The sequence below is a fragment of the Podarcis bocagei genome, assembly GCF_964188305.1.
Source record: "Podarcis bocagei genome assembly, chromosome: 5".
In the NCBI taxonomy this organism is placed as follows: domain Eukaryota; kingdom Metazoa; phylum Chordata; class Lepidosauria; order Squamata; family Lacertidae; genus Podarcis; species Podarcis bocagei.
This window is the reverse complement of record NC_138129.1, coordinates 91,024,753-91,048,475: the sequence shown is the minus strand read 5'-3', so window position 1 is coordinate 91,048,475 and position 23,723 is coordinate 91,024,753. Positions and strand designations below refer to the sequence as shown.

The window sequence follows — 23,723 nt, the reverse complement described above, 5'->3', positions numbered from 1 at the left end:
CTCTGGTCCATGGGGTCACGCAGAGTCGGACACGACTAAATGACTAAACAACAATGCCTCCTTCCTGCAACTCCTGCAGCCAAGCTGGTGGCAAACATATTGCTCTACTTTCCTTTGGACCATATCAGCGAGGCAAAGAGGGGGGTCTTGTTGTCTGGGCAGCCCAGGACCTCCAGACACACTGTGAGAAGAGGATGCTGGGGTAAATGGACCATTAGACTTAAATCCAGAAGGCTCTTCTAGTATTTCATGCCTCTCTTGAGTGTTTTTTTGCTTGGCAGGAAGGTGTCATGGAACTGTAATAAAGTCTCTTCTTTGCCTGGATGGAGAAAGGAGATATGTGTATGTGTAGAAACCTCTAAGTTTTGCAAGACTGGACCATTGCTCCATGCTACAGGGTAGCAACCCCACTAGAGAGTTGCGACTGCAGCTATGATAGGAATTGGCCCAGATGCAGGAACGTGAATGTCTGTAGAAAGCGGGTGATTGCCTCCTCAGAGTTACAGTACCCAGATTCCCAGTTTTCGTCATCATCTTTTTTTCAAAACTAACTTTATGGCATTTATAGAAACTAAAATATGAGGCAGAACACAAATGGGGCCCTAGTCTGCTCAGCTTTGTGAGGAACCACCTGAGGAACCACAGTGTTTCTAGCAAATGGATAAAGTCATAACAACGTTTGATATTAAGAAAGCAGATTTGGGCAGTTAGACAAAGAAAGCCTAGAATGTAACACCATTTTTTTAGTCTCTAGAGAAGGATTCTTTATTTTTATGCTGGTCTTGCCTTGTGGGGGGAAATGATTGCTGTGCCATAGAAAACCATTTGGGTATCCAAGACTTTAAGGTAGTTGTGACTCAAAAGCATTGATGACCTTTCCAACTTATTTCATGCAAATAATGTATTTTTTCCTGTTAATTTTGTAAACATTTTAAAAATTACTCTGGTAATGCAGGAGAAGTCCATTGTCCAGGATGTGACAGGGCTCTGGTATCCTGGTATCAAAGGGGAAGAGAACTTAAAAGGGAGAAGTGGGGGACCAGAAAGAGATGAAGAAACTTCTAGGTATGAACTAATCAAAAGAACCAAGAGAAATGGAATAGAGAGTTCTCAAAACAAAGAGGAAAATTACCCCTATAGTCTGTGGGCACGATCCACCAGAAGTTCTCCTGAGCAACCTCCATTGAGTGCTACAAAAGCCCAAACAGCAGGCCTCATAGAGCTCTCTCAAGAGTTTCCTGGTGACTTTTGTCCATATTTCCTTGGGTTACGCCAATATTTCCTTTTCCAGCAATATTTTCTCCATTATCATTTTGGTTTAACAGATAATCATTATATCAATTGCCAGAGTACAAATAACAGAGGGTTTTTCAACCAAGAGGGCCAGTAATGTACGGACTTCGGAACCATACTATTAAAAATACATTTCTTAAGCAATATGAAAATTTTAATACCTACAACATGAGAATAAGGTTGCATTTCCCAAGTTACCAGTCGATTAGAGAAATAATGGTCTGATTCAAGGGCCTTGAATTTGCAAAACTGACGATAACCAAGCTATTAATCAGAGTGCATATTTGGTTTATTTTCTGGTTTATTTTTTACAAATTATGTTTATAGTTCTTTTTCATAAGTGTTTATCAGCCAACTTGAAACGTGTCAGTAACCAAAAGTTGAAATGACCAGATATAAGCGGCTGTGTTATAAAGAAGTTCTGGAACATACAGTGCTATTCTATATCTCAAATCACATTTGTGAGCCCTAGATGGGATCTGGAACTCCACTTCTTACAACTGAAAAGAGGAAGCATAAGCCCCTCACCACTTGCAACAGCTGAAGGCAATTTATGGGTTTAGAAAGCAGCCATTTGGCTGTTAGATCTCATTTCAAACTGCATAGTTAATAAGGAATGGTTTTAGCATGATTTAATAACAGGATTTATTGTTCCAAGAAATATCACTTCTAGACACCTAAAATAGTTCCATATTTAGGGTCCTTCTTGTCAAGTTTAAGAGGCAGAGTTATCATTTCTGTTCAAGTTTAATCAGCATATTTCATGCCCTGATCCATTTTGGAATACATCTTTCTGGTGCAGTAGATATTCTTAAAAACTGAAAGGTTCAGTCCCTCAGATCTAAGCAGAACATGCCTTTAAAGTGGTTTTTGTTAGAAGCAGCAGGAGCAATGATTTAAATAAATAAATATGCAAAACACTGTTCCCTATAGTTCAGCAAACTGTTCTTTTGATCGTAATGGTGGGCCAGTCTCGTCTCTTGCTGTGCTGGAGGTGCTGACATTATTTGCTGCTGCTGTTGCGGGGTTTATGACATGGAAAGCCACGAGAGGACAGCCCTCTACATTGTTGCAGATAAGGTTTTGGATGGAGGCTGTGTTCACTATGTCAAAGCCAACTTTGCCTCCAAAGGTACTGGGCTTCCAGTACTCTGGTGAGCAAATAGCGTTCCCAAAGAGACCTTTCAAAGAGAACGGTGCCCCAATTTCTATCATGGTCTCGCCAAATATACCTCCAGGATATGGTTTTTCTACAAGAAGGGCTGGGTAGAACTCCATAGCATCAATATCCCCATAGAGTTCTTCAAGTTCTGCAGACATTTCTTTTTCTCCTGTGATAACAAGAGGCAAAAATCATGGTTAAGCAGGGAATCTCCAACAGTTGGGGGGATGGTTTTGTATATGATTGTAAATCATTAGCGGGTTCTTCTCTGAGGTTCTGAGAATAAGAAACGAAGTTGCCTTACAAAGGAGGACAGGGAGAGACCCTGACTCATTAGTGCTGCAAAAGCTGCCATGAAATAGAAATAGTATGGTGGGGAAGCTCTGCAATCCTGAATAAATTTTGCATCAACAGGGAGAAAGTCAATGCAGTGAGAGAAGAATGAATGAATCATATTACAAATCTTTTCAAGGAAAGCTATGGTTGACACAGAATAGTTTTATGGAAAACTATCTCCTAGAAGGACTCCCCACAACCTCTGCTTTCTTCCTTTCCATCCTTAGAACATGCAGTTTCTCTTTTGAGCATCTCTCCTTACAGCTTGAGGGACGCGGGTGGCGCTGTGGGTTAAACCACAGAGCCTAGGACTTGCCGATCAGAAGGTCGGCGGTTCGAATGCCCGTGACGGGGTGAGCTCCCGTTCCTCGGTCCCAGCGCCTGCCAACCTAGCAGTTTGAAAGCATGTCAAAGCGCAAGTAGTTAAATAGGTACCGCTCTGGCGGGAAGGTAAACAGCGTTTCCGTGTGCTGCTCTGGTTCGCCAGAAGCAGCTTAGTCATGCTGGCCACACGACCCAGAAGCTATACACCAGCTCCCTCGGCCAATAAAGCGAGAAGAGCGCCACAACCCCAGAGTCGCCCACGACTGGACCTAATGGTCAGGGGTCCCTTTACCTTTTACCTTACAGCTTGAAAAGACAGTACATGTTCTCAGTGGAGGGGCTGCAACTACCCAATCTCTAATAAAAGACAACAGAGCTTTTCTACAGGAACTTAACACTTAATAATAATAATAATAATAATAATAATAATAATAATAATAATAATATTTTTAAAAAAATCCTTCCAGTAGCACCTTAGAGACCAACTAGGCTTGTTATTGGTATGAGCTTTCATCTGCATGCACACTTCTTCAGATACACTGAAACAGAAGTCACCAGACCCTTATATATAGTGACAGGGTGGGGAGGGGTATTACTCAGAAGAGTGATGGGAATGGGTGATTGGCTGATAGGTGTAGTAAACCTGGTGGTAAGCGATGGTGTTTTCTGGTCATATCCGTTTGGTTTCTGTGGTGGAAGCAATCGATGTACAGATCTAGTGTGGTATTGCGTCCATCAGGAGGGGTCCATGTGGAGTCCCTTTTTGTGTAACTCTTTTTAAGTGGTAGTTGGTGGTCAATGTTCTGTTCATTAATGTGTTGGGAGTGTGGTGGTTGTTCCCTAGTAGGTTGAGAGGTGTTGTGTTGTGAAGATGTTGTTTGTTCTACTTTGTCTTGTTCTTGTGTGTGTTGAAAGTACTCCTTCCGGCATAAACGGCAGAAAAATGCTTCCAAGTCCCCGCAGAACAGAATCATGTGTGGGGATTTGGCAGGACAGAATGATAGTCCACGTGAAAGGACTAATAATAATTTATTATTTATACCTTGTCCATCTGGCTGGGTTTCCCCAGCCACTCTGGGTGGCTTCCAACAAAATATTAAAATACAATAGTCCGTCAAACATTAAAAGCTTCCCTAAACAGGGCTGCCTTCAGATGTCATCTAAAAGTCTTCTAAAAGTCTGGTAGCGTTCTCGACACACTGAGTAATTCATTTATTGGTTATATTGCTTGAATCTTGGATTTGGATTTGAACATTTGAGCGCCAACTTGAGGGCCTTTTGGGATGAGAGGCAGCATAGAACTGAACTATGACCTAGTCTAACCCAGCCCATTGGAGCATCTAGCCTTTAGCTGCCTACACAATCCCGGACCTGCTAATTGCTGTCCCTTAATTGGAGATGCCAAGAATTGGACCCCAAACATCCCCATGCAAAGCAGAAGTTTGATCTCTACGCTGTGCAGCCTTGCCCCCCAAAATGAAGTTCTTGTTTTTCTATAAGTAGAGGTCAAGTCTTACCTGTGAGCTCTTCAAATGACTGAAAGGGTTTCAGCATAAAGTGCTTCCGATACTCATTCATAGAGCGGTATCTCATCTGTCGGCTTTGCTCAATGGAGGCTTTCGCTACTTTCTGCATTGCAGCAGGGATGTTCCTCCCACCAGCTACCTGTTATCAAAGAAATGGAGTAATGTGAGTACCAAAAAGGTAAAGGGTAAAGGGACCCCTGACCATTAGGTCCAGTCATGGCCGACTCTGGGGTTGCGGCGCTCGTCTCGCTTTATTGGCCGAGGGAGCCGGCATATAGCTTCCGGGTCACATGGCCAGCATGACTAAGACACTTCCGGCGAACCAGAGCAGCGCACGGAAATGCAGTTTACCTTCCTGCCGGAGTGGTACCTATTTATCTACTTGCACTTTGACATGCTTTCAAACTGCTAGGTTGGCAGGAACAGGGACCGAGCAACGGAAGCTCACCCCGTCGCAGGGATTCGAACCGTCGACCTTCTGATTCGCAAGTCCTAGGCTCTGTGGTTTAACCCACAGCACCACCCACGTCCCTTTTGTGAGTAACAAAATGGAGCTTAAATGCTGTATATGTTGGCACAAGTATGGCATGGCGTTCCATAATACCTACAAGCCTTGCCACCATGGTTCCAAAAATAGGAATGTGAGTTTTTGGAGTTGGCCTTCCTTTGGGTAGAATGGAGAAGTAGAGAAATGACTGCGTTAAACTTGGTTACTTCAGACAGAGCTGTATGTTCTCACTGAGACTAAACTCAGAGTCCAGTTCTCACACAGAAAAAAAACCTCAGGGAAAATACTAGACTTGAATTCTTCTCCACAACCTCTGGTTTTGTATACAGAAGGAACATTTTTTAAAAGAGAAAACTGAGGAACATTCCATCATGCAAGTTCCTTCAAGCAGAATAGTGAACAGGTTTGCCACTTCAGTGATAAAAGCTACTTTTCTATAAGTATATGTAGAGAAACTAATCATGTCTATTGTGCATTTGTTGCATTATAAACTGATCAAATGGAATAGTAGGTCATAGGAACTTCTGGCCCCTTTGAAATCAACCGGACTTCAAATGTAAAAGACTGAACACTCATCTCCTGATTTACAATGTAAAATTGCTTGTGCTATTCAGCCTTCTGTCAGAAAATGAAACAACAGGAGAGCAAGAAAAGCTGCTGCCACAGAGAAAGCTGCATATACTGCAAAACTGTTCACCAAATCTCAGAAGGCCCCATTGATAATCGTTCTGCGTTTAAAGGCTTTTCAGACACAAGGGTGACTTACAATACAGGAGGACAGTTGTATCATGTTGCCTCAAGATGAAGGCTATGCAATTACTTAGTAGGAAATATATTCTTACCCTTCCAGCCCTTTGCTTGGAGAAGGATTCCACCATATGGGAAAGACCATGTTCTAACATGATGGAGTTGTTATGGATGAACTGCTGGTATGTGTACTCTTGGTCATGAATCTGGAAGGTATCAGGGAGGAGAGGGTGCCAGTGGTAAAGGGTGTTGAATTCTGCCGCTATTCTGTTCTGATACTGGAATCTGTGGTTGAAGAGCAGCTCTGGGTCAAACTTCAACTTGAAGTGGTAGCCACTCAGGTGCTGCACGTAGTCTTCAATCACAATCTTGATGGTCTCTCCTGTTTTCCCACAGAAAACAAAAGTCAGTCAGTCTTTTCATTTCCTAAACAATAAAAGGGTAAAGGACCCCTGGTCCAGAAAAAGGCAATTATGGAGTGTGGCACTCATCTCGCTTTCAGGCTGTAGTCTTCAATCACAATCTTGATGGTCGCTCCTGTTGTCCCACAATAAAGTCAAATCTTTTAGTTTTGTTTCCAGAGCAATGTTAAATCCCCAACCAAATCTGCAGCAGGCCAACCAAAATCCAGCCGGCAAACAGAAAGTTTGCTATGAAATGCCATGCTCCCAGTTAAAAGTCACAGCAACATTGAATAATGGAAGAACAGTCCTCTTGGATCAATCCAAGTGTCCATCTTGTCTGGCACTACATTTCCAACGACGGCCCACAAAATGTCCCTGAGATGCTCAGAATCAACAATAGTCAACAAACGGTGATAGAGCTATCTCCCATGAAATTGTCTCAGCCATTTTAAAGACATCTTAGATGATGGCCATCGCCACATTTAGCAGCAGCAAAATTTCATCAAGTAATTGTGTGTTAACCATGAGCAATTGTAAGAATTACCTGTTAAGATCAGCCGGGCAGTTTGGAACAGCTGCTCATCATCCCATTCCGGATGCTCGCCCTTCAGAATATCACAGACCCGGTTGTGTTCCCGGAGCCATAACGTGGCGTACATCATCAGCCCTGGAACCAAGCCAAAGACCTCTTGCCCTACAGAAAATTTCAGGTGCTCAGGGACGTGTGGTGGATAAATCATTTCTGCCTGAGTTTCTTTGACCGTAGGTGGGTACATCTCTCCATCGATCATCTGTAATTAAAAAAACAAATAAATGAGCATGGCAGCATATAGAATCTTCTATCATACTGAATTTCAGCCAAGAATACTAAAATCCAGTTCAAATATAATATGCTTATATGGTACCTCGGGTTAAGAACTTAATTCGTTCTGGAGGTCCGTTCTTAACCTGAAACTGTTATTAACCTGAGGTACCATTTTAGCTAATGGGGCCTCCTGCCGCCGCACAATTTCTGTTCTCATCCTGAAGCAAAGTTCTTAACCTGAGGTACTATTTTTGGGTTAGCGGAGTCTGTAACCTGAAGCGTCTGTAACCCGAGGTACCACTGTACTTGTCAATTTCCAGTGGATTTCAAGTACAGAGATTTTTGTGAGATTGTGGCATTGTGATAGTCTATACTCCTTAAATAGTTATCTAGGGGGGGAAATGGTTGCTGGTGCAGTTACTAAAATGTCTGTGGGGCTTCTCTGCATCAGAGGGAACGTACCACTCTTCCATGTAAGTACTTTAACATAAATACAATCTCTCTTTTTCTCAACGCACTGCAGCGTTTTCAGAAAAAGTCCAAACTAACCTGAAATTTCAGTTTCCCATCCTTAAACAGTCTGAGTTTCAGCTGCCTATCCAAATTCTCTCCATAGATATGATTTAGATCGACCTGTTGAGATGATAGGAACATGAACGTCTGATTTTTAATTTGACAGATGAGACAGAGAAACAAATAGATTCAGGGTGAAGCCCTTACAAAATAGACAGAATAAGCTTGGCAGAGCAAAAAGGATTTTTAAGTTGGTTATTGTATCGATGGAAAAGCTGTTTATAAGAAAATAATTAAAAATTATATATATATATATATATATATATATATATATATATATATATATGCTTTCGTAGATTTTCACGGGTACAGGAATGCAGGTTTTGGTGTCTTCGGGTGTCTTCCCGTGTAAGAGTTGGGGTGTCTAGGCGACGTTTCGACGAGGTCTCACTCGTCATCTTCAGGCTGGTGCTTTCGGCTTCTTGTTACTAGAACAGAGCAGGATCTCAGTGTTTGAGTTCCTATAAATACTGTTGAGGGGGTGTGGTGTATAGCCTCCAACGTTCTGGGCAGAGAGGGAGTTCCCAGGTTAGTGTGCCTTTTCTTCTTTTGTTCCTTAATTACTTGAGGGATATCTTGAGTGATTTCTTGAGTGATATTCTGAGTACCACTTAGGAGGGTCATTAGGTGTGGATTAGTTGCTAAAGCTTTCGTGTCTTGACCTCTTGAGCTTGTGAAAAGTTTTTCTGAGAAGATGGCTGTACTGCACTTAGTTGTGCTCTGGCTTGGCTTCGTGTATAGGGGCGAGCTGTGGTTTTGTGCCCTGTGCCAGCCAGATCTGTGTAGGGATTGCAGGGGGGTGCAGCATCCGGAGGTGCCACTATGGTTTGGCTACTGGATGGTGTCTGTACTTTATCTGTGGAGAGGGTCTGGGTTTGGGTCTGGTGTGGTTGATTGGAGATGGCGTTCTGTGTGTCTCTGGTTCTGGTGTCGGTTTTTGTGGGGAGGGCTAATTTCCAGATGTCTGGCAGGCGGGACGTGTCGTCACGAACACCCTCACAACATGAACAAGCGTGACGACACGTCCCGCCTGCCAGACATCTGGAAATTAGCCCTCCCCACAAAAACCGACACCAGAACCAGAGACACACAGAACGCCATCTCCAATCAACCACACCAGACCCAAACCCAGACCCTCTCCACAGATAAAGTACAGACACCATCCAGTAGCCAAACCATAGTGGCACCTCCGGATGCTGCACCCCCCTGCAATCCCTACACAGATCTGGCTGGCACAGGGCACAAAACCACAGCTCGCCCCTATACACGAAGCCAAGCCAGAGCACAACTAAGTGCAGTACAGCCATCTTCTCAGAAAAACTTTTCACAAGCTCAAGAGGTCAAGACACGAAAGCTTTAGCAACTAATCCACACCTAATGACCCTCCTAAGTGGTACTCAGAATATCACTCAAGAAATCACTCAAGATATCCCTCAAGTAATTAAGGAACAAAAGAAGAAAAGGCACACTAACCTGGGAACTCCCTCTCTGCCCAGAACGTTGGAGGCTATACACCACACCCCCTCAACAGTATTTATAGGAACTCAAACACTGAGATCCTGCTCTGTTCTAGTAACAAGAAGCCGAAAGCACCAGCCTGAAGATGACGAGTGAGACCTCGTCGAAACGTCGCCTAGACACCCCAACTCTTACACGGGAAGACACCCGAAGACACCAAAACCTACATTCCTGTACCCGTGAAAATCTACGAAAGCAAATATATATATATATATATATATATATATATGTAAACAGACAGAATACTACTTAAATATACTAGTTGTCACCCAAAGAAAGTTGAACACTTCATAAACGTCCAGTAAAATTAGTCATAATAATAATAATAATTTATTATTTATACCCCACCCATCTGGCTGGGCTTCCCCAGCCACTCTGGGCGGCTTGAAAAAGATATTAAAATACTGTAATACATCAAACATTAAAAACTTCCCTAAACAGGGCTGCCTTCATCTCCCTCTAAAAGTTTCAGAACAATATATGCTGCAGTGTGGGTACAATGGAGGAGAGAGTTTGGTCAGTCCTCAAAATACGTCATGAATATTCTTAATTTATAGAAAAATTGTTTTGCTATTGCATGCCTGTATTTGGGTTAAATATAGAATGAGCCCTGGCATATAAAACTGGTTTTTATCTGATACACAACACAGGGTGGTGGTGATACATATCATTGTAATCACGGTTGTTAAGAAGGGCTCCTGCTTTCTGAAGGAACCAGTGGCGTAGCGTGGGGGGTGCAGGGGGGGCCGGCCGCACCTGGCGCAACATCTGGGGGGGGCGCTCGCACTCGCAGCTCACTCACTCTCTCTCACTGCAGTGCTGGCTGTGCGAATCTGATCCGAGCCACTGGGTCGCCGCCCACTGTGGAGGGGGTGGGTGCCAGGCGTGCGGTGCGGAGAGAGAGCGAGGGACTATCTGGGGGAGGGACAGTGCAGCGGCCGCCCAGCGCAGCGCTGAGCGCGGGAGAGTACCACACCAGCCCAGCCCAGGCAGCAGCAAGAAGAAGCTGGCAGCGGCGGCAGGTTAGGGGTTAGGGGGCGCAAATTACTTGCCTTGCCCCGGGTTAGGGGGCGCAAATTACTTGCCTTGCCCCGGGTGCTGACAACCCACGCTACGCCGCTGGAAGAAACTAATGGAAATTGTGTTGCATGCCACCCCAGTCTCCAGCGGTACAAGATTCCAGGGTCCATATTTTCTTTTGGAAATGAGGCAGAGCAGAAACTGTGGCATCTTTATGATATAAGGCTTATTTACAAATATAGACAACCTGAGCCTATGATGGAGGGTCTCACAGGATTAACACCCCAAAAGAGTCTTGCTTCTCCCATAGCCGTAGCTTTAAGTTTAGACAGATGTCAAGCATCATGTTTTGCCTTCTGTTTTGTGTCTTGGTCACACAATTCCTAACTCTCACCATTCTAACCTACACTTTGATCCTTATTTTCTTAATGACACATCTCCCAGGCTTTTACCTCGACCCAGGAGGCTAGCCTGGCATAATAATAATAACAATATATTTATACCCTGCCCATCTGGCTGGGTTTCCCCAGCCACTCTGGGCGGCTTCCAACAGAACACTAAAATACAATTATCTTTTAACACTTGCTGATTCCAGGGGATTAAAAGTGTCTAGCACATGGAGATGCAATGAGGCTGAGGTTACGTTCTAGCATATGTGGTGGACCTGTAAAAGCGTAAAAGAGTATTGGGAAATAATTCATAATGAACTGAAAGAAATGCTTAAAAGTACTTTTCCAAAAAGCACACCAGAGTCCTCTTTGTTGGGGATAATTCAGCCTGAAATTCCCAGGTGTCAAAAAATGTTATTTATGTATGCCACTACTGAGCCTTGTGTTTTGTTAGCACCAAAATGGAAGAACAAGCGAGGTCCCAACTAAAAAATAATGGCAACTTGAACTGATGGAATGTGTGCAGCTTGCGGACCTAACACAGAGTAAGAGAACAAGAAGAGCATAGGTTTAGAGAAGATTGGAAAATGTTTATTGAATATATGGAGGAAATTGTGTATATTTGGAAATGTGGGCAGCGTTAAGATAAATTCAACAGTGTAAATAAGTTGAATTTATCTTAACGCTGCCCACATTTCCAAATATACACAATTTCCTCCATATATTCAATAAACATAAATGTTGGAAATGTAAAGAAAATGAAGGTACATTCTTTCACCTTTGGTGGACGTGGCCAAGGATTAAGGCCTTCTGGGAGATGATCTATAATGAATTGAAAAAGGTATTTAAATATACCTTCTTGAAGAAACCAGAGGCCTTCCTCCTGGGCATAGTCGGCCAATTGGTGTTAAAGGATAGAACTTTCTTTATGTACGCTACAACAACAGCAAGAATACTCATTGCAAAGTATTGGAAGACACAAGATCTACCCACCTTGGAAGAATGGCAGATGAAAGTGATAGACTACAAGGAACTGGCGGAAATGTCTGGCAGAATCCAAGACCAGGGAGAAGAGTTGGTGGAAGAAGATTGGAAGAAATTTAAAGGCTATTTGCAGAAATATTGTAAGATTAATGAATGTTAAAATGATGTTGGATTGAAATGAAACGGCTTTAGCAATAAGGTTAAAAAGAATATGTAAAAATGGATTGATAACTAGATGAAAATACGAAGTTATAATATGTTAAGATATAGAATTAAGATAAAAACAAAGTAGGAAGGGATTTGCTGAATTAACCATGTGAACTGGAATACAAAAAAGGGAGGTGTGAGGAGGTCAGGAAACAAGTAAATGAAATATAAGACATGAAAATATTGATTTCTTTTTAACTGTTTTTTACTTTTTATGTATTTTGTCTTTGTATTTTTGTATCTTTTTTCTTTTATTATTGTTATTCTTTTTTATTTTTTATTTTTAATTCTGTAACTTTTTATTGTCTGTAAAATTTCAATAAATATCATTTTTTAAAAAAAGATAAATTCAACAGTGTAAATAAGCTTTGATTGATGTAATAATGGGATACTGAATGGTGTAGTTTATATAAAATATGTAGGGATTTATGTTGCGTGACCAGGCATCACAGCCCCAACCCCCTGGGATCATAAGAAAGGAATAAAGACTCTGGAATTAAAAATTAGACCACAACTTTATTAAACTTCCAATGTAGGAAGACCTTGGCTTAGCCTTGGGCATGTATCCCTCCCAGCCCCCCAGCCGGGGGGAACTGGGGCTCATCAGGGTAAATGGGATATGAGGGTGCTCTGTGAGATGTAAGCGTAGCAGGCAGCCCAGCCCATATCCCCACACGCAGGGTAGTTCACTGACAACCTTTCAGTGTATGGCCAGTGATACCCATATATATAACCCCTTTAAGAGGGGACCCTGGAATCGCCACCGCAGGGGGGTGAGTCACCCCTTCACACACACACCCCATAGGAAAGAAAAGACTAAAGGATTCCACCCAAGGCCATAACCACCAAAGTTGTGACGAACAGCTATGGGGAAGACAAAATGCAGGTAAATTTCTTTCCCGTCCTTCAACAACAAGCAGTCAAAGACCGTTGCAGCGCCCGCTAAACAGGAAGAAAAAGTTAACCTGTAAACAAGAAAACATTAAACAGAGGCATGGGAGGGAGGGTGAATCTCCAGAGCCGACTGCCTGGCTATTGTCGCCTCCACCCCCTATTTATAAATGGGGCTGGCCCCACATCCCAGCAAGAAATTTGATAACTGAGGCTGGGTGTGAACCTCCAAAAATTAACACTGAGAGGCAGGCCAGCCCCTGTTTGCCAGTAAGCTCCCTGGGAACTGTAGCACCATGCGCGATCCCACAAAGGGCACCCACATTATCAAGTATGAATGCGCATTATGCAAAAGGAACCATGGGAAGAGAAGGGAAGTCAATGATATTTTAAGGTTGATTAAGTGAAAAATGTAAAACAGGAAATTTAATAAAAATTATGAAAAAGAAAGAAAAGTGTCTAGCACATAGCTCGGCACCTCCAAGCCTTAGTTGAATTCTAACATTTATAAGGTCTAGAGAATGTATTTGTCCAACACCCTCAAATGCATAACAGTTCTACTTTGTAATAGCGAACCAGCTTACCCCATGCCCAAAGGCCTTTGTGAAGGCTGGTCCTTTGTCCTTTTCTGTATGGAGGTATTGGTGGCTGAAGTGTTGAGCGAAGAACGCAAACATGATATTTGTGCCTTGAGGGCTGGGAATAAATTTTCTCCTAAGTAGAACTTTCTCCACAACGAGTTTAGACTCTGGGAGTTCCTTCTTGCCTGGGATGTAAAATAATCATTTATTTTTCTGACACTTGTAAGTACTGGAAACAGAATAGCTGCTGCAGTTTCCTTTTTCCTACAGGTAAGATTCACCTTCTGTTGTGTGGGCAGGGCAGTCCCTCCCCCTACCTGGCCGATCCCTTGGCAACACCTCCCCAGGTGGGATTGGGTGATTGGCTGAGGTAGGCGGAGACCTCCAGGTATCTAGCCTGGGGAGGGTGAAACCAGCCGTACTACCGGGAGCCGCACTGGGATCCAGGGGGCTGCGCATGACCAAGCAAAAGGCGCCCCCCATTTGATGTGGGGAGCGGTCTTTCCTCCAGGAATTTGACAGGGGAAATGTAAATATGCAAAACTCCAAATGTACAGTATAATAATATAATAATAATAATAATTTATTATTTATACCCCGCCCATCTGGCTGGGCCTCCCCAGCCACTCTGGGCGGCTTCCATAAAAACCAAAAATACAATAAAATATCACACGTTAAAAACTTCCCTGAACAGGGCTGCCTTAAGATGTCTCCTGAATGTCAGATAGTTGTTTATCACTTTGACATCTGCTGGAAGGGCGTTCCACAGGGCGGGCGCCACTACCGAGAAGGCCCTCTGCCTGGTTCCCTGTAGCTTTGCTTCTCGCAATGAGGGAACCGCCAGAAGGCCCTCGGCGCTGGACCTCAGCGTCCGGGCAGAATGATGGGGGTGGAGACGCTCCTTCAGGTATACTGGACCGAGGCCGTTTAGGGCTTTAAAGGTCAGCACCAACACTTTGAATTGTGCTCGGAAACGTACTGGGAGCCAATGCAGGTCTTTCAAGACCGGTGTTATATGGTCTCGGCGGCCGCTCCCAGTCACCAGTCTAGCTGCCGCATTCTGGATTAGTTGTAGTTTCCGAGTCACCTTCAAAGGTAGCCCCACGTAGAGTGCATTGCAGTAGTCCAAGCGGGAGATAACCAGAGCATGCACCACTCTGGCGAGACAGTCCGCAGGCAGATAGGGTCTCAGCCTACGTACCAGATGGAGCTGGTAAACAGCTGCCCTGGACACAGATTTGACCTGCGCCTCCATGGACAGCTGTGAGTCCAAAATGACTCCCAGGCTGCGCACCTGGTCCTTCAGGGGCACAGTTACCCCATTCAGGGAAGTATGTTAAACTCCAAATGTACAATGCTGATAGCTTCTTTGTGTTTTGGAACTAGTCTAATTCTAAAGTAGTACGCTGAATATAGTTCTGGTTTAAACCCGTTTGTTATTAGTTTGGTTGCCAGTATATGCCCAAATGGGGATGCGGGTGGTGCTGTGGGTTAAACTACAGAACCTAGGACTTGCCAATCAGAAGGTCGGCGGTTCGAATCCCCACGACGGGGTGAGCTCCCGTTGCTCGGTCCCTGCTCCTGCCAACCTAGCAGTTTGAAAGCACGTCAAAGTGCAAGTAGATAAATAGGTACCGCTCTGGCAGGAAGGTAAACGGCGTTTCTGTGCGCTGCTCTGGTTCGCCAGAAGCGGCTTAGTCATGCTGGCCACATGACCCGGAAGCTGTACGCCGGCTCCCTCGGCCAATAAAGTGAGATGAGCGCCGCAACCCCAGAGTCAGCCACGACTGGACCTAATGGTCAGGGGTCCCTTTACCTTTATATGCCCAAATGCACCACTTGCTAGCATCCACTAAAAGCCTACCTTCTTCTTATTTGACAAAGTAAGGCAAAACCTTTCAATGTGAAGATTTATGATGTAGCAAATGCTCGACATCTTGTGCTTCTCCTTCTGACACATTTTCTAATGTTTCAGCCCTTCTGAGGTATTCCCTGGACATGATTGACCACTGCATTGAGGGGGGAGACCAGGGTTGCCCCCACTGGCCTTGTGAGCATAGGGGAGGAATAATATTTCATCTTCTCTTATCTTCACGTATTCAGATTTTTTCTCCTTCTTACCTTTCACACCCATAGGAGTTGGGCAGCTGCGTTCTACCGGCGGAAGTGCTCTGGTATAGTAAGAAAGATTTGAATAGGCTTCCCAGCTTTTGTAACCATAACGGCTGTTATACGTTGGTGGGCTTTCTATTAAATTGGACCTTGCTAGATGGCCATGGGATGAATAAAAGAAATTATGTTCAGGGCAAGCAATTAATGACTGTGTGACCTAAGCAGTGATAACTCATATACAGTCTGCTTTCACAGAGGATCTAAACCAGGCATAGGCAAACTCCAGCCCTCCAGATGTTTGGGACTACAATTCCCATCATCCCTAGCTAAGAGGGCCAGTGGTCAGGGATGATGGGAATTGAAGTCCCAAACATCTGGAGGGCCGGAATTTGCCTATGCCTGATCTAAATCTCACCAATTAATGATCTGACCACGGCAAGGCAAATTTCAGAAGTGATGTGAGAGGATAAGCCCATTCTAAATTTTATACTTTTTGCATTTTTGCATCCTTGGGGCCATAGCAACTCTAGAAAATTATGACACCAAAAACCTCTTGTCAAGGCTTGGGAGTCTGCTGGGCAGGCCACAATTAAACTACCCCTGGGAGTGGACCCAACTATCCCCATTGGTCAGGCGGGCCCACCGCCAGGGGAATGTCCATCCATGGTCTGCTGGCATTGGCCAATAGCCGGCAGCCAGGTGATCGGGCCTGTCATTTGCTGGATCACTTGTGTGGCCTGGCCGTGATACTTCCCACTCAGGAAAGTGAGAGGACATACCACTGTCAAACCCCGTGGAGAATCCTGAAATTTTTAATCAGATGAGGGTGCTCAAAACCCTTTGAGAAAGATCCCCAACTTCCCTCGCAGAAGTACAGACAGCTATACAGACCACAAAGCTCATTTTAAATGTGTGTTGTACAAAAACCTCTCAAGAGGAGTTTTCACTTTTGCTGTCATCTTCCACAAGAAGCAAATTGCACCTAAGGTATGAAAAGGAAGACTCTTGACTCAGCTATTGCTTTCCATAATGCCATTTATTAGAAAGCTTAGAGGGTAGAATTCAGTTACAGTGGTGCCTCGCAAGACGAAAAGAATCCGTTCTGTGATTCTCTTCGTCTAGCGGTTTTTTCGTCTTGCGAAGCAAGCCCATTGACGGATTAGCAGATTAGTGCTATTAGCGCTATTAGCGGCTTTTAGCGGCTTATCTGCTGATCGGATCAGCTGATAAGCGGCTTAGCGGCTTAGGAAAAGGGGGGAGGGGAAAAAACCAGCAGGAACTCGCAAGACATTGTCGTCTTGCGAAGCAAGCCCATAGGAAATTCGTTTTGCGAAGCACCTCCAAAACGGAAAACTCTTTCGTCTAGCGAGTTTTCCGTCTTGCGAGGCATTCGTCTTGCGGGGCACCACTGTACTGCATTAGGTCAATATGTATAGAAATGACAACTATTGTAGTCAACATATGGTACCTCAAAGAGCTCAGATATATATAGCTGACCTCCTGTTCCAAGCCTATATTCGTTCACCTGGGAATAAGGCCCATGGAACTCAATGAGACTTACTTCTCAAGGAGTAGACATGTACAGTATAGGTAAATACCTGTCCCCACTATTAAGCCTCTAATCCAATACTCATTGACCTGGCAGCAAGCTCCATTGAACTCGGTGAGGCTTACTTCTGAGTAGATGCGTATAGGACTATTCTGTAAGAACAGCATTGAAAGGTAGGGTTACTTACACATCAATATGTATCTCATGATGGTGTTGCGGAGGAAAGGGGTGTTGTTGATTACATCCCAGACTGCTTTGAAGTGAGTGAGCAGATAGTAGACTGTGGCTGGAGCAGGTTTCAGCATCGCTCTCAGCCAAGTAAAGAATTCCGCTGCAAGGAATGAAGTGCCATGAAAATTAGGAAAAACATTCATGAAAAAAATGCAAATAGGAACTGAAGAAACTGGACCGTCATATGTCCAGGGAGAATCTGCAAAAGGTGGATGCTTGTCCTGGATATTAGGCAAGTAAATAAAAAAATATGATGATTTGGGGGCTTTTGCGGGGGGGGGGGGAGTGCAACAACTCTGGGATTTGTCTTTAAAAAACTCAATTTTCAGGGTGTCCTGGTTTGAAATATGGCAACCCTTTGTTTGAAACCTTTGACGCTACCTTAAACTAAGGTATCTCCAGCTGGACTACAACTTTCATCAGCCCTAGGCAGCAGGACCAGTGGTAAGGATTGATGGGAAATGTAGTCCAAAAACAACTGGAGACCCATGTCTGGGAAACTCTGCTCTAGATAATCAGTAATAACTTCACTGACTAGTGGCCTCTCTCCATGGCTTCAGACAGGAGTCTTTCCCTACTTTACCTGGTGCCACCAGAGATTGAACCTGGAACCAGCTATTTGTGGGATACCCAGCCTCATATAACTAACATGCTTAAGTCTGATTAATACATGAAGGGGTTAATACCATAGAGCAAGCTGTCCTGCCAGCCTTAAATATGTCCACTTCCCCTCATTTTGGGAGGAACGAGGTAATCAAGCCTTTGTTCACCCTCTGTCTATTTGAGAAGTTCAGTGTGTAGGGATGTCTGAGCTGTTTGCTCCTGTTCAAACCACATGGCTCACAGAAACCACTATTGAGTTCCTATACCAATTAGTTCAACTGGTTAGCTATTACAAAGTTTGAGGGTGCCAGACCACTACAGTAATTTAGGAACCTTCATCACTTTGTAATTAAGCCAAGTTTTATTGCCTGTGCAATTTTCTGAAGCTCATGAATCTGACCTTCGGAGAGTTTGTAAGTAAACCATTTTTAACTTTCCAAAAAACGTGTGGTCTTTTCCTATGCTGCAGAAAAAGTGGAACTTTTGAAGGAACTTGAAAGGGCACATTTTAAAGGTCCAATAGCCTATATTTCCATGCTTACTTTGCTACAAATTTTGTGATTTTAAATATCTACAGGAGTTCCTTCACCAAAGAGTACTTGGTACTTGCCCCAAACTTGCCAAAGAATTACTTTTATACCCATTTTTAAGTTGAACCAACACTGTGCAAAATGATGTGCTCTTTACATCACTGGACTATGGTTTTTCTCCCAAATGTTAATTGTGCAAGTGTAACTTTCTGGAATACGTACGTGTAGTGCAGTTTTCCCCATGATAACCAGTCCGCGTACAGTCACATTCATAATGGTCAAATCCTGTTGTCATGCAGATTCCTCTGTTTTGGCATGGATTTGAGCAGCATGGATTAACTGAAAGGGAATTGAGAGGTGTGCAGTTAAGTGAGATCTAGAGCAGTTAAGTGAGATCTATTAGCAACCTGGCAACGTTGCTTTCTTCCATTGGTGCTACAGTAGTAAGACACACTAACACCAAAGGGTCTTTCCAGTTGAACTTTTAGTTGTAGAAAAACTCTGGATGAAATTAAGGGGAGTCTACTATTGGCAAAGATGGAGGAAAATGTGATGGCTTTCTCCATGCAAATCTTACACAATGGATTTCATTAGTCCAAATATTTGAATCCTTGAATAAGAGTCATTCTGTATGATTTACCGTATTTTTTCGTGTATAAGACTAGGTTTTTAAACCAAAAAATTAGGTTTAAAATTAGGGCTCATCTTATACATGGGTAGTGTTGAGGGGTGTTTTCTTAATTTGGAGTCCCCAAATAGAGGGGGTGTCTTATACATGGGGGTGTCTTATACACCGAAAAATACGGTATAATCTTAACTAAAACCTACAGGTAGAAATTACTCTCATTTGCAGGAGCAAATATAATGTAATATCTAAATATACTATGGTTTTCATTCAGCTATTCATCTTTATGCTACTTGCTTGCCAAAATCGTTTCCAGGAGGTTTGAAACTATAAAACAAATTATAAAAGCTATGCAAAAATAAAACAGATCCACCAAAGCATTAAAACATTCTTAATTAAAATACACACTGAAACAAGCCACTTCAAAAGCATAGCGATTTAAACAGTTAACGGCAATTAAAACAAGAAGATCAGAAAGTCAAGTTTATCCTGCTCTGTGCAATCCCATTCCATCGTAACCAAAGCAAGCCCCATTGGGTGGGCATGTATAATCTTGTGCACCTGGAAGAGAATTTACTTATTTCAGCAGGTTTTAATCTGATCCTATCACTTCCTATGTCTTCACTGCCCTAGAATGGCATTTGATGTATGGTCTCAGAGACTCAAAGTACAGTGGTACCTCAGGTTAAGTACTTAATTCGTTCCGGAGGTCCGTTCTTAACCTGAAACTGTTCTTAACCTGAAGCACCACTTTAGCTAATGGGGCCTCCTGCTGCTGCCACGCCGCCAGAGCACGATTTCTGTTCTCATCCTGAAGCAAAGTTCTTAACCTGAAGCACTATTTCTGGGTTAGCGGAGTCTGTAACCTGAAGCGTATGTAACCTGAAGCGTATGTAGCCCGAGGTACTACTGTATAAGTGACATTGCAGTTTCTAAACCCCCACCCCCACCCCTGAACGTGGCTCTAAAGGTTTATTATCATCTCTTATCATCTCTTATCTTCTCTTATCATCTCTTATCATCTAATTAGCAATAAGCGCTTCCAGAACCACTGGAAATCATTTACCTGCTTTTGCCTCTGCAGCACAGACTGTTCACATATAAATGAGTGGATGTAAAAAAGAGACAAAGCATACAGTGGTTTAAAAACAGAAGTCCCAACGCATCTCCCCATTTATCAAATGATGTAGAGGGGGAAAGGCTGTTATTAGCTCCAAGATCAAACACTTTTAAAGCTTTCTGCCCCTTGCTCTCCCTTATATATCATTTCCTTACCAGTGAGAAAATCAGCCAGAGATACTGAGGAAAGGGTATGAATGGGGGCATAATCTTTAGTTAGCGTTTCATTAATCTTTTCAGAATGAGTGCACTGGAGGCAGAATACAGGCATTTTCCAGGTTCGTGTCTCCGCTCCTCCACTTGCAGCTGCTGGGTGACCTTGGGCTAGTCACACTTCTCTGAAGTCTCTCAGCCTCACTCACCTCACAGAGTGTTTGTTGTGGGGGAGGGAGGGAAAGGAGAATGTTAGCTGCTTTGAGACTCCTTAAAGGGAGTGAAAGGCAGGATATCAAATCCAAACTCTTCTTCTTCTACGTTTGCCTTTTGTTAAAGGAAATTAAGCCTAATTCAGACAACACAGGTATCGAGGAGACAAAGCCAGAAATAATTATATTCAGTTAAATTACATTCATAGATACAAGGATAAAACCACTCATGCGCTTACAGTCCAAACAGAGCGCTCTAAACTCTTATCTGTAGAGCTCCTGCTAAGTCTTCTTCTCCCCTTTAACTTCATCGTCCACCTAACCTGTCCATAAAATGCCTCTTAGGGACAGCTGTGTGAAACTTTCAGGAAACTTAGAAGTTAACCTCTTATTTCAGGATGACTTAAACATTTCCAAACACCACCCGTTGTTTTCAGTTAAGAGCCACTTCGATCCGTAACTGTAACCCCAAATCGTTCTTAAATACCCAAGGACCTCCAGGAAGAGACTACCATGAGAAACATCTTGAGAGTGCATTTTAACAGCCCAGTCCCATCCTTACGCAGAAGTAAGTCCTGTTGCACTCAGCAGGACTTAGGTTGAAGTAAGAGGGCACACACCTGCAGCACAACAAAGCGCTGGCTTTTGTAAATGGTTATAACTAATTTGAATGGGTCAACAGAGAAGGAGGGAAAGGAGTCACGATGCTCACCTGCTTGGCTGATGGCTGAGAGAGAAAACAAAACAATGCAGGGTAAAATCATAACTTTGAGAAGAAACTAGCAGACTCAGCTTCTGTTATTTAGTATATAATATGATGATATGATATGATAAATATAAATATAAATATAATATTATAATAAAGATAAATTCCTGAGGAGTTGTGGCACAATAACTCCTACTCGTTGTTTACACCTGCAGGAGTAGCAATTTCTGTTCTTGGTGCTAATTTTGTGTCTGGAGTAGTTCCAGCAGATGATCTGCTTTTATGGACCAGTTAGCGATGGCTTATAAACCTGAAGCATGCAGACTCCACCCCTTATTCATAACAAACTAAGGGTGGCAGAGTGTGTGTGGGGGGGTGATCAATTAAAGTTGGAACAGATTATCCTCGTGTTCCCTTTCAACTCTGTTATTCTTTCTCCATAAACAATTGTATCAGCCCCATGGTTTTCCATGGATCTGAGGGCAATGAAACAATCGCTGAGATGGCTAGAGCACCGGTGGTGGATAACTCATTCTGTAGCTGACCGAACATGGGTTAGAGCTCAATGTCGAGCCTATCAAGTGGGGGTAGCGACGGCGAAGAAGACTTTCTTCACTGCCTGTATTGCATCTGCAGAAAACAGCAGCAGGAGACTTTTTCAGGTGGCTCGCAATTTAGCGGAACCACCTGCTACATCGGGGCCCAGAACGGGCCACATGATCTCCTGCAATGATTTTGCAAAGTTTTTTTGCAGATAAAGTCGCTCAGATTCGGGAAGAGGTAGACTCCACCGTGGGAGCAGGGCAGGGGCGGGAGAGTGCTAGAGTCCTGTCTAGTCAAGTTGCGTGGGATCAATTTCAATCTGTTACCTCCAAGGATGTGGACAGGCTGCTTGGACGAGTGAAACCAACCACTTGTCTCCTTGATCCTTGCCCATCCTGGCTTATAAAAGCTAGCCGGGAAGGGCTGGGCGATGGGCTTCGCAGGGTGGTGAGGGAGTCTTCCCAGACCCGCTGAAAGAGGCGGTTATCAAACTGCTTCTTAAAAAAACCATCTTTAGATGCTGCCAATATGCCCAACTATCGCCCAGTCTCAAATCTTCCATTCTTGGGCAAGGTGATTGAGCGAGTGGTTGCTGAACAACTCCAGGCACACCTGGAAGAAGCGGACCATTTGGATCCCTTCCAGTCGGGATTCAGGCCTCATCATGGGACTGAAACTGCCTTGTTCACACTGGTTGATGATCTCCGGGGGATAGGGACAAAGGTGAGAGCCATTTCCTAGTTCTGCTGGATCCCTCAGCAGCTTTTGACACCATCGACCATAACATCCTTCTGGACCATCTAGAGGGGCTGGGAGCTGGGGGCACTGTTATACAGTGGTTCTGCTCCTTCCTCCTGGGCCGTGTTCAGAAAGTGGTGGTGGTGGGGATGAGTGTTCAGACCCCTGGGCTCTCACCTGTGGGGTGCCTCAGGGTTCTGTCCTCTCCCCCATGCTTTTCAACATCTACATGCAGCCACTGGGAGAGATCATCAGAGCGTTTGGGCTGGGTGTTCATCAGTATGCGGATGATACCCAGCTCTACCTCTCTTTCAAATCAGAACCAGTGAAAGCTGCGAAGGTCCTGTGTGAGTGTCTGGAGGCAGTTGGAGGATGGATGGCGGCTAACAGATTCAGGTTGAATCCTGACAAGGCAGAAGTACTGTTTTTGTGGGACAGGAGGCGGGCAGGCGTGGAGGACGTCCTGGTTCTGAATGGGGTAACTGTGCCCCTGAAGGACCAGGTGCACAGCCTGGGAGTCATTCTGGACTCACAGCTGTCCATGGAGGCACAGGTCAATTCTGTGTCCAGGGCAGCTGTTTGCCAGCTCCATCTGGTATGCAGGCTGAGACCCTAACTGCCCGCCTCCTATCCCCTGCTTGGACTACTGCAATGTGCTCTACGTGGGGCTACCTTTGAAGGTGACCCGGAAACAACAACTAATACAGAATGCGGCAGCTAGACTGGTGACTGGGAGCGGCTGCTGAGACCATATTACACCGGTCTTGAAAGACCTGCACTGGCTCCCAGTACATTTCCGAACACAATTCAATGTGTTGGTGCTGACCTTTAAAGCCCTAAATGGGCTATGTCCAGTATACCTAAAGGAGCGTCTCCACCTCCATTGTTCTGCCCGGACACCGAGGTCCAGCGCCAAGGGCCTTCTGGCGGTTCTCTCGCTGTGAGAAGCAAAGCTACAGGGAACCAGACAGAGGGCCTTCTCAAGAGTGGCACCCGCCCTGTGGAACGCCCTCCCACCAGATGTCAAAGAGAAAAATAACTACCAAACTTTTAGAAGACATCTGAAGGCAGCCCTGTTTAGGGAAGCTTTTCTCTCTACCTCTTTTCTTATTTATCCATCCTCTTTGTGACCTCCACTTCACTGCATTTTTCGAAGTCTACCTAGCCTAGAGATGGTAGGCCTGTTCAAGGTGGACTGTGTCCACCCCGCTCCCCTAGGTGTGTTTCACATCACTTTCAAACCTTGGCTAGAGATAAATGAGGAACAGCTTAAGGATTCCAACAGGTGTGATGCCTGTTTGAGAATCAGACAGTAGGACTGACCACCAAAGTGT

The 23,723-nt window shown here is 44.1% G+C and overlaps 1 protein-coding gene across 2 annotated transcripts; it reads right to left on the bottom strand.

The window, feature by feature from the left end:
• Positions 1-41: 41 nt before the first annotated feature.
• LOC308587055 (prostaglandin G/H synthase 2-like) lies at positions 42-18,638 on the bottom strand. 2 transcript variants are annotated; one of them, XM_081194432.1, is made up of 9 exons: positions 18,516-18,638; positions 17,117-17,260; positions 15,390-15,533; positions 13,272-13,453; positions 7,655-7,738; positions 6,845-7,091; positions 5,992-6,278; positions 4,633-4,780; positions 42-2,624 (listed from the first exon to the last, which is right to left on the bottom strand). In XM_081194432.1, the coding sequence occupies exons 1-9, from the start codon at positions 18,586-18,588 to the stop codon at positions 2,221-2,223; spliced, it is 1,713 nt and encodes a 570-aa protein (XP_081050558.1). In that variant the 5' UTR covers positions 18,589-18,638; the 3' UTR covers positions 42-2,220. The 2 variants fall into 2 exon arrangements, with proteins under 2 accessions (XP_081050558.1, XP_081050559.1); XM_081194433.1 differs by lacking the exon at positions 15,390-15,533.
• Positions 18,639-23,723: the final 5,085 nt, after the last annotated feature.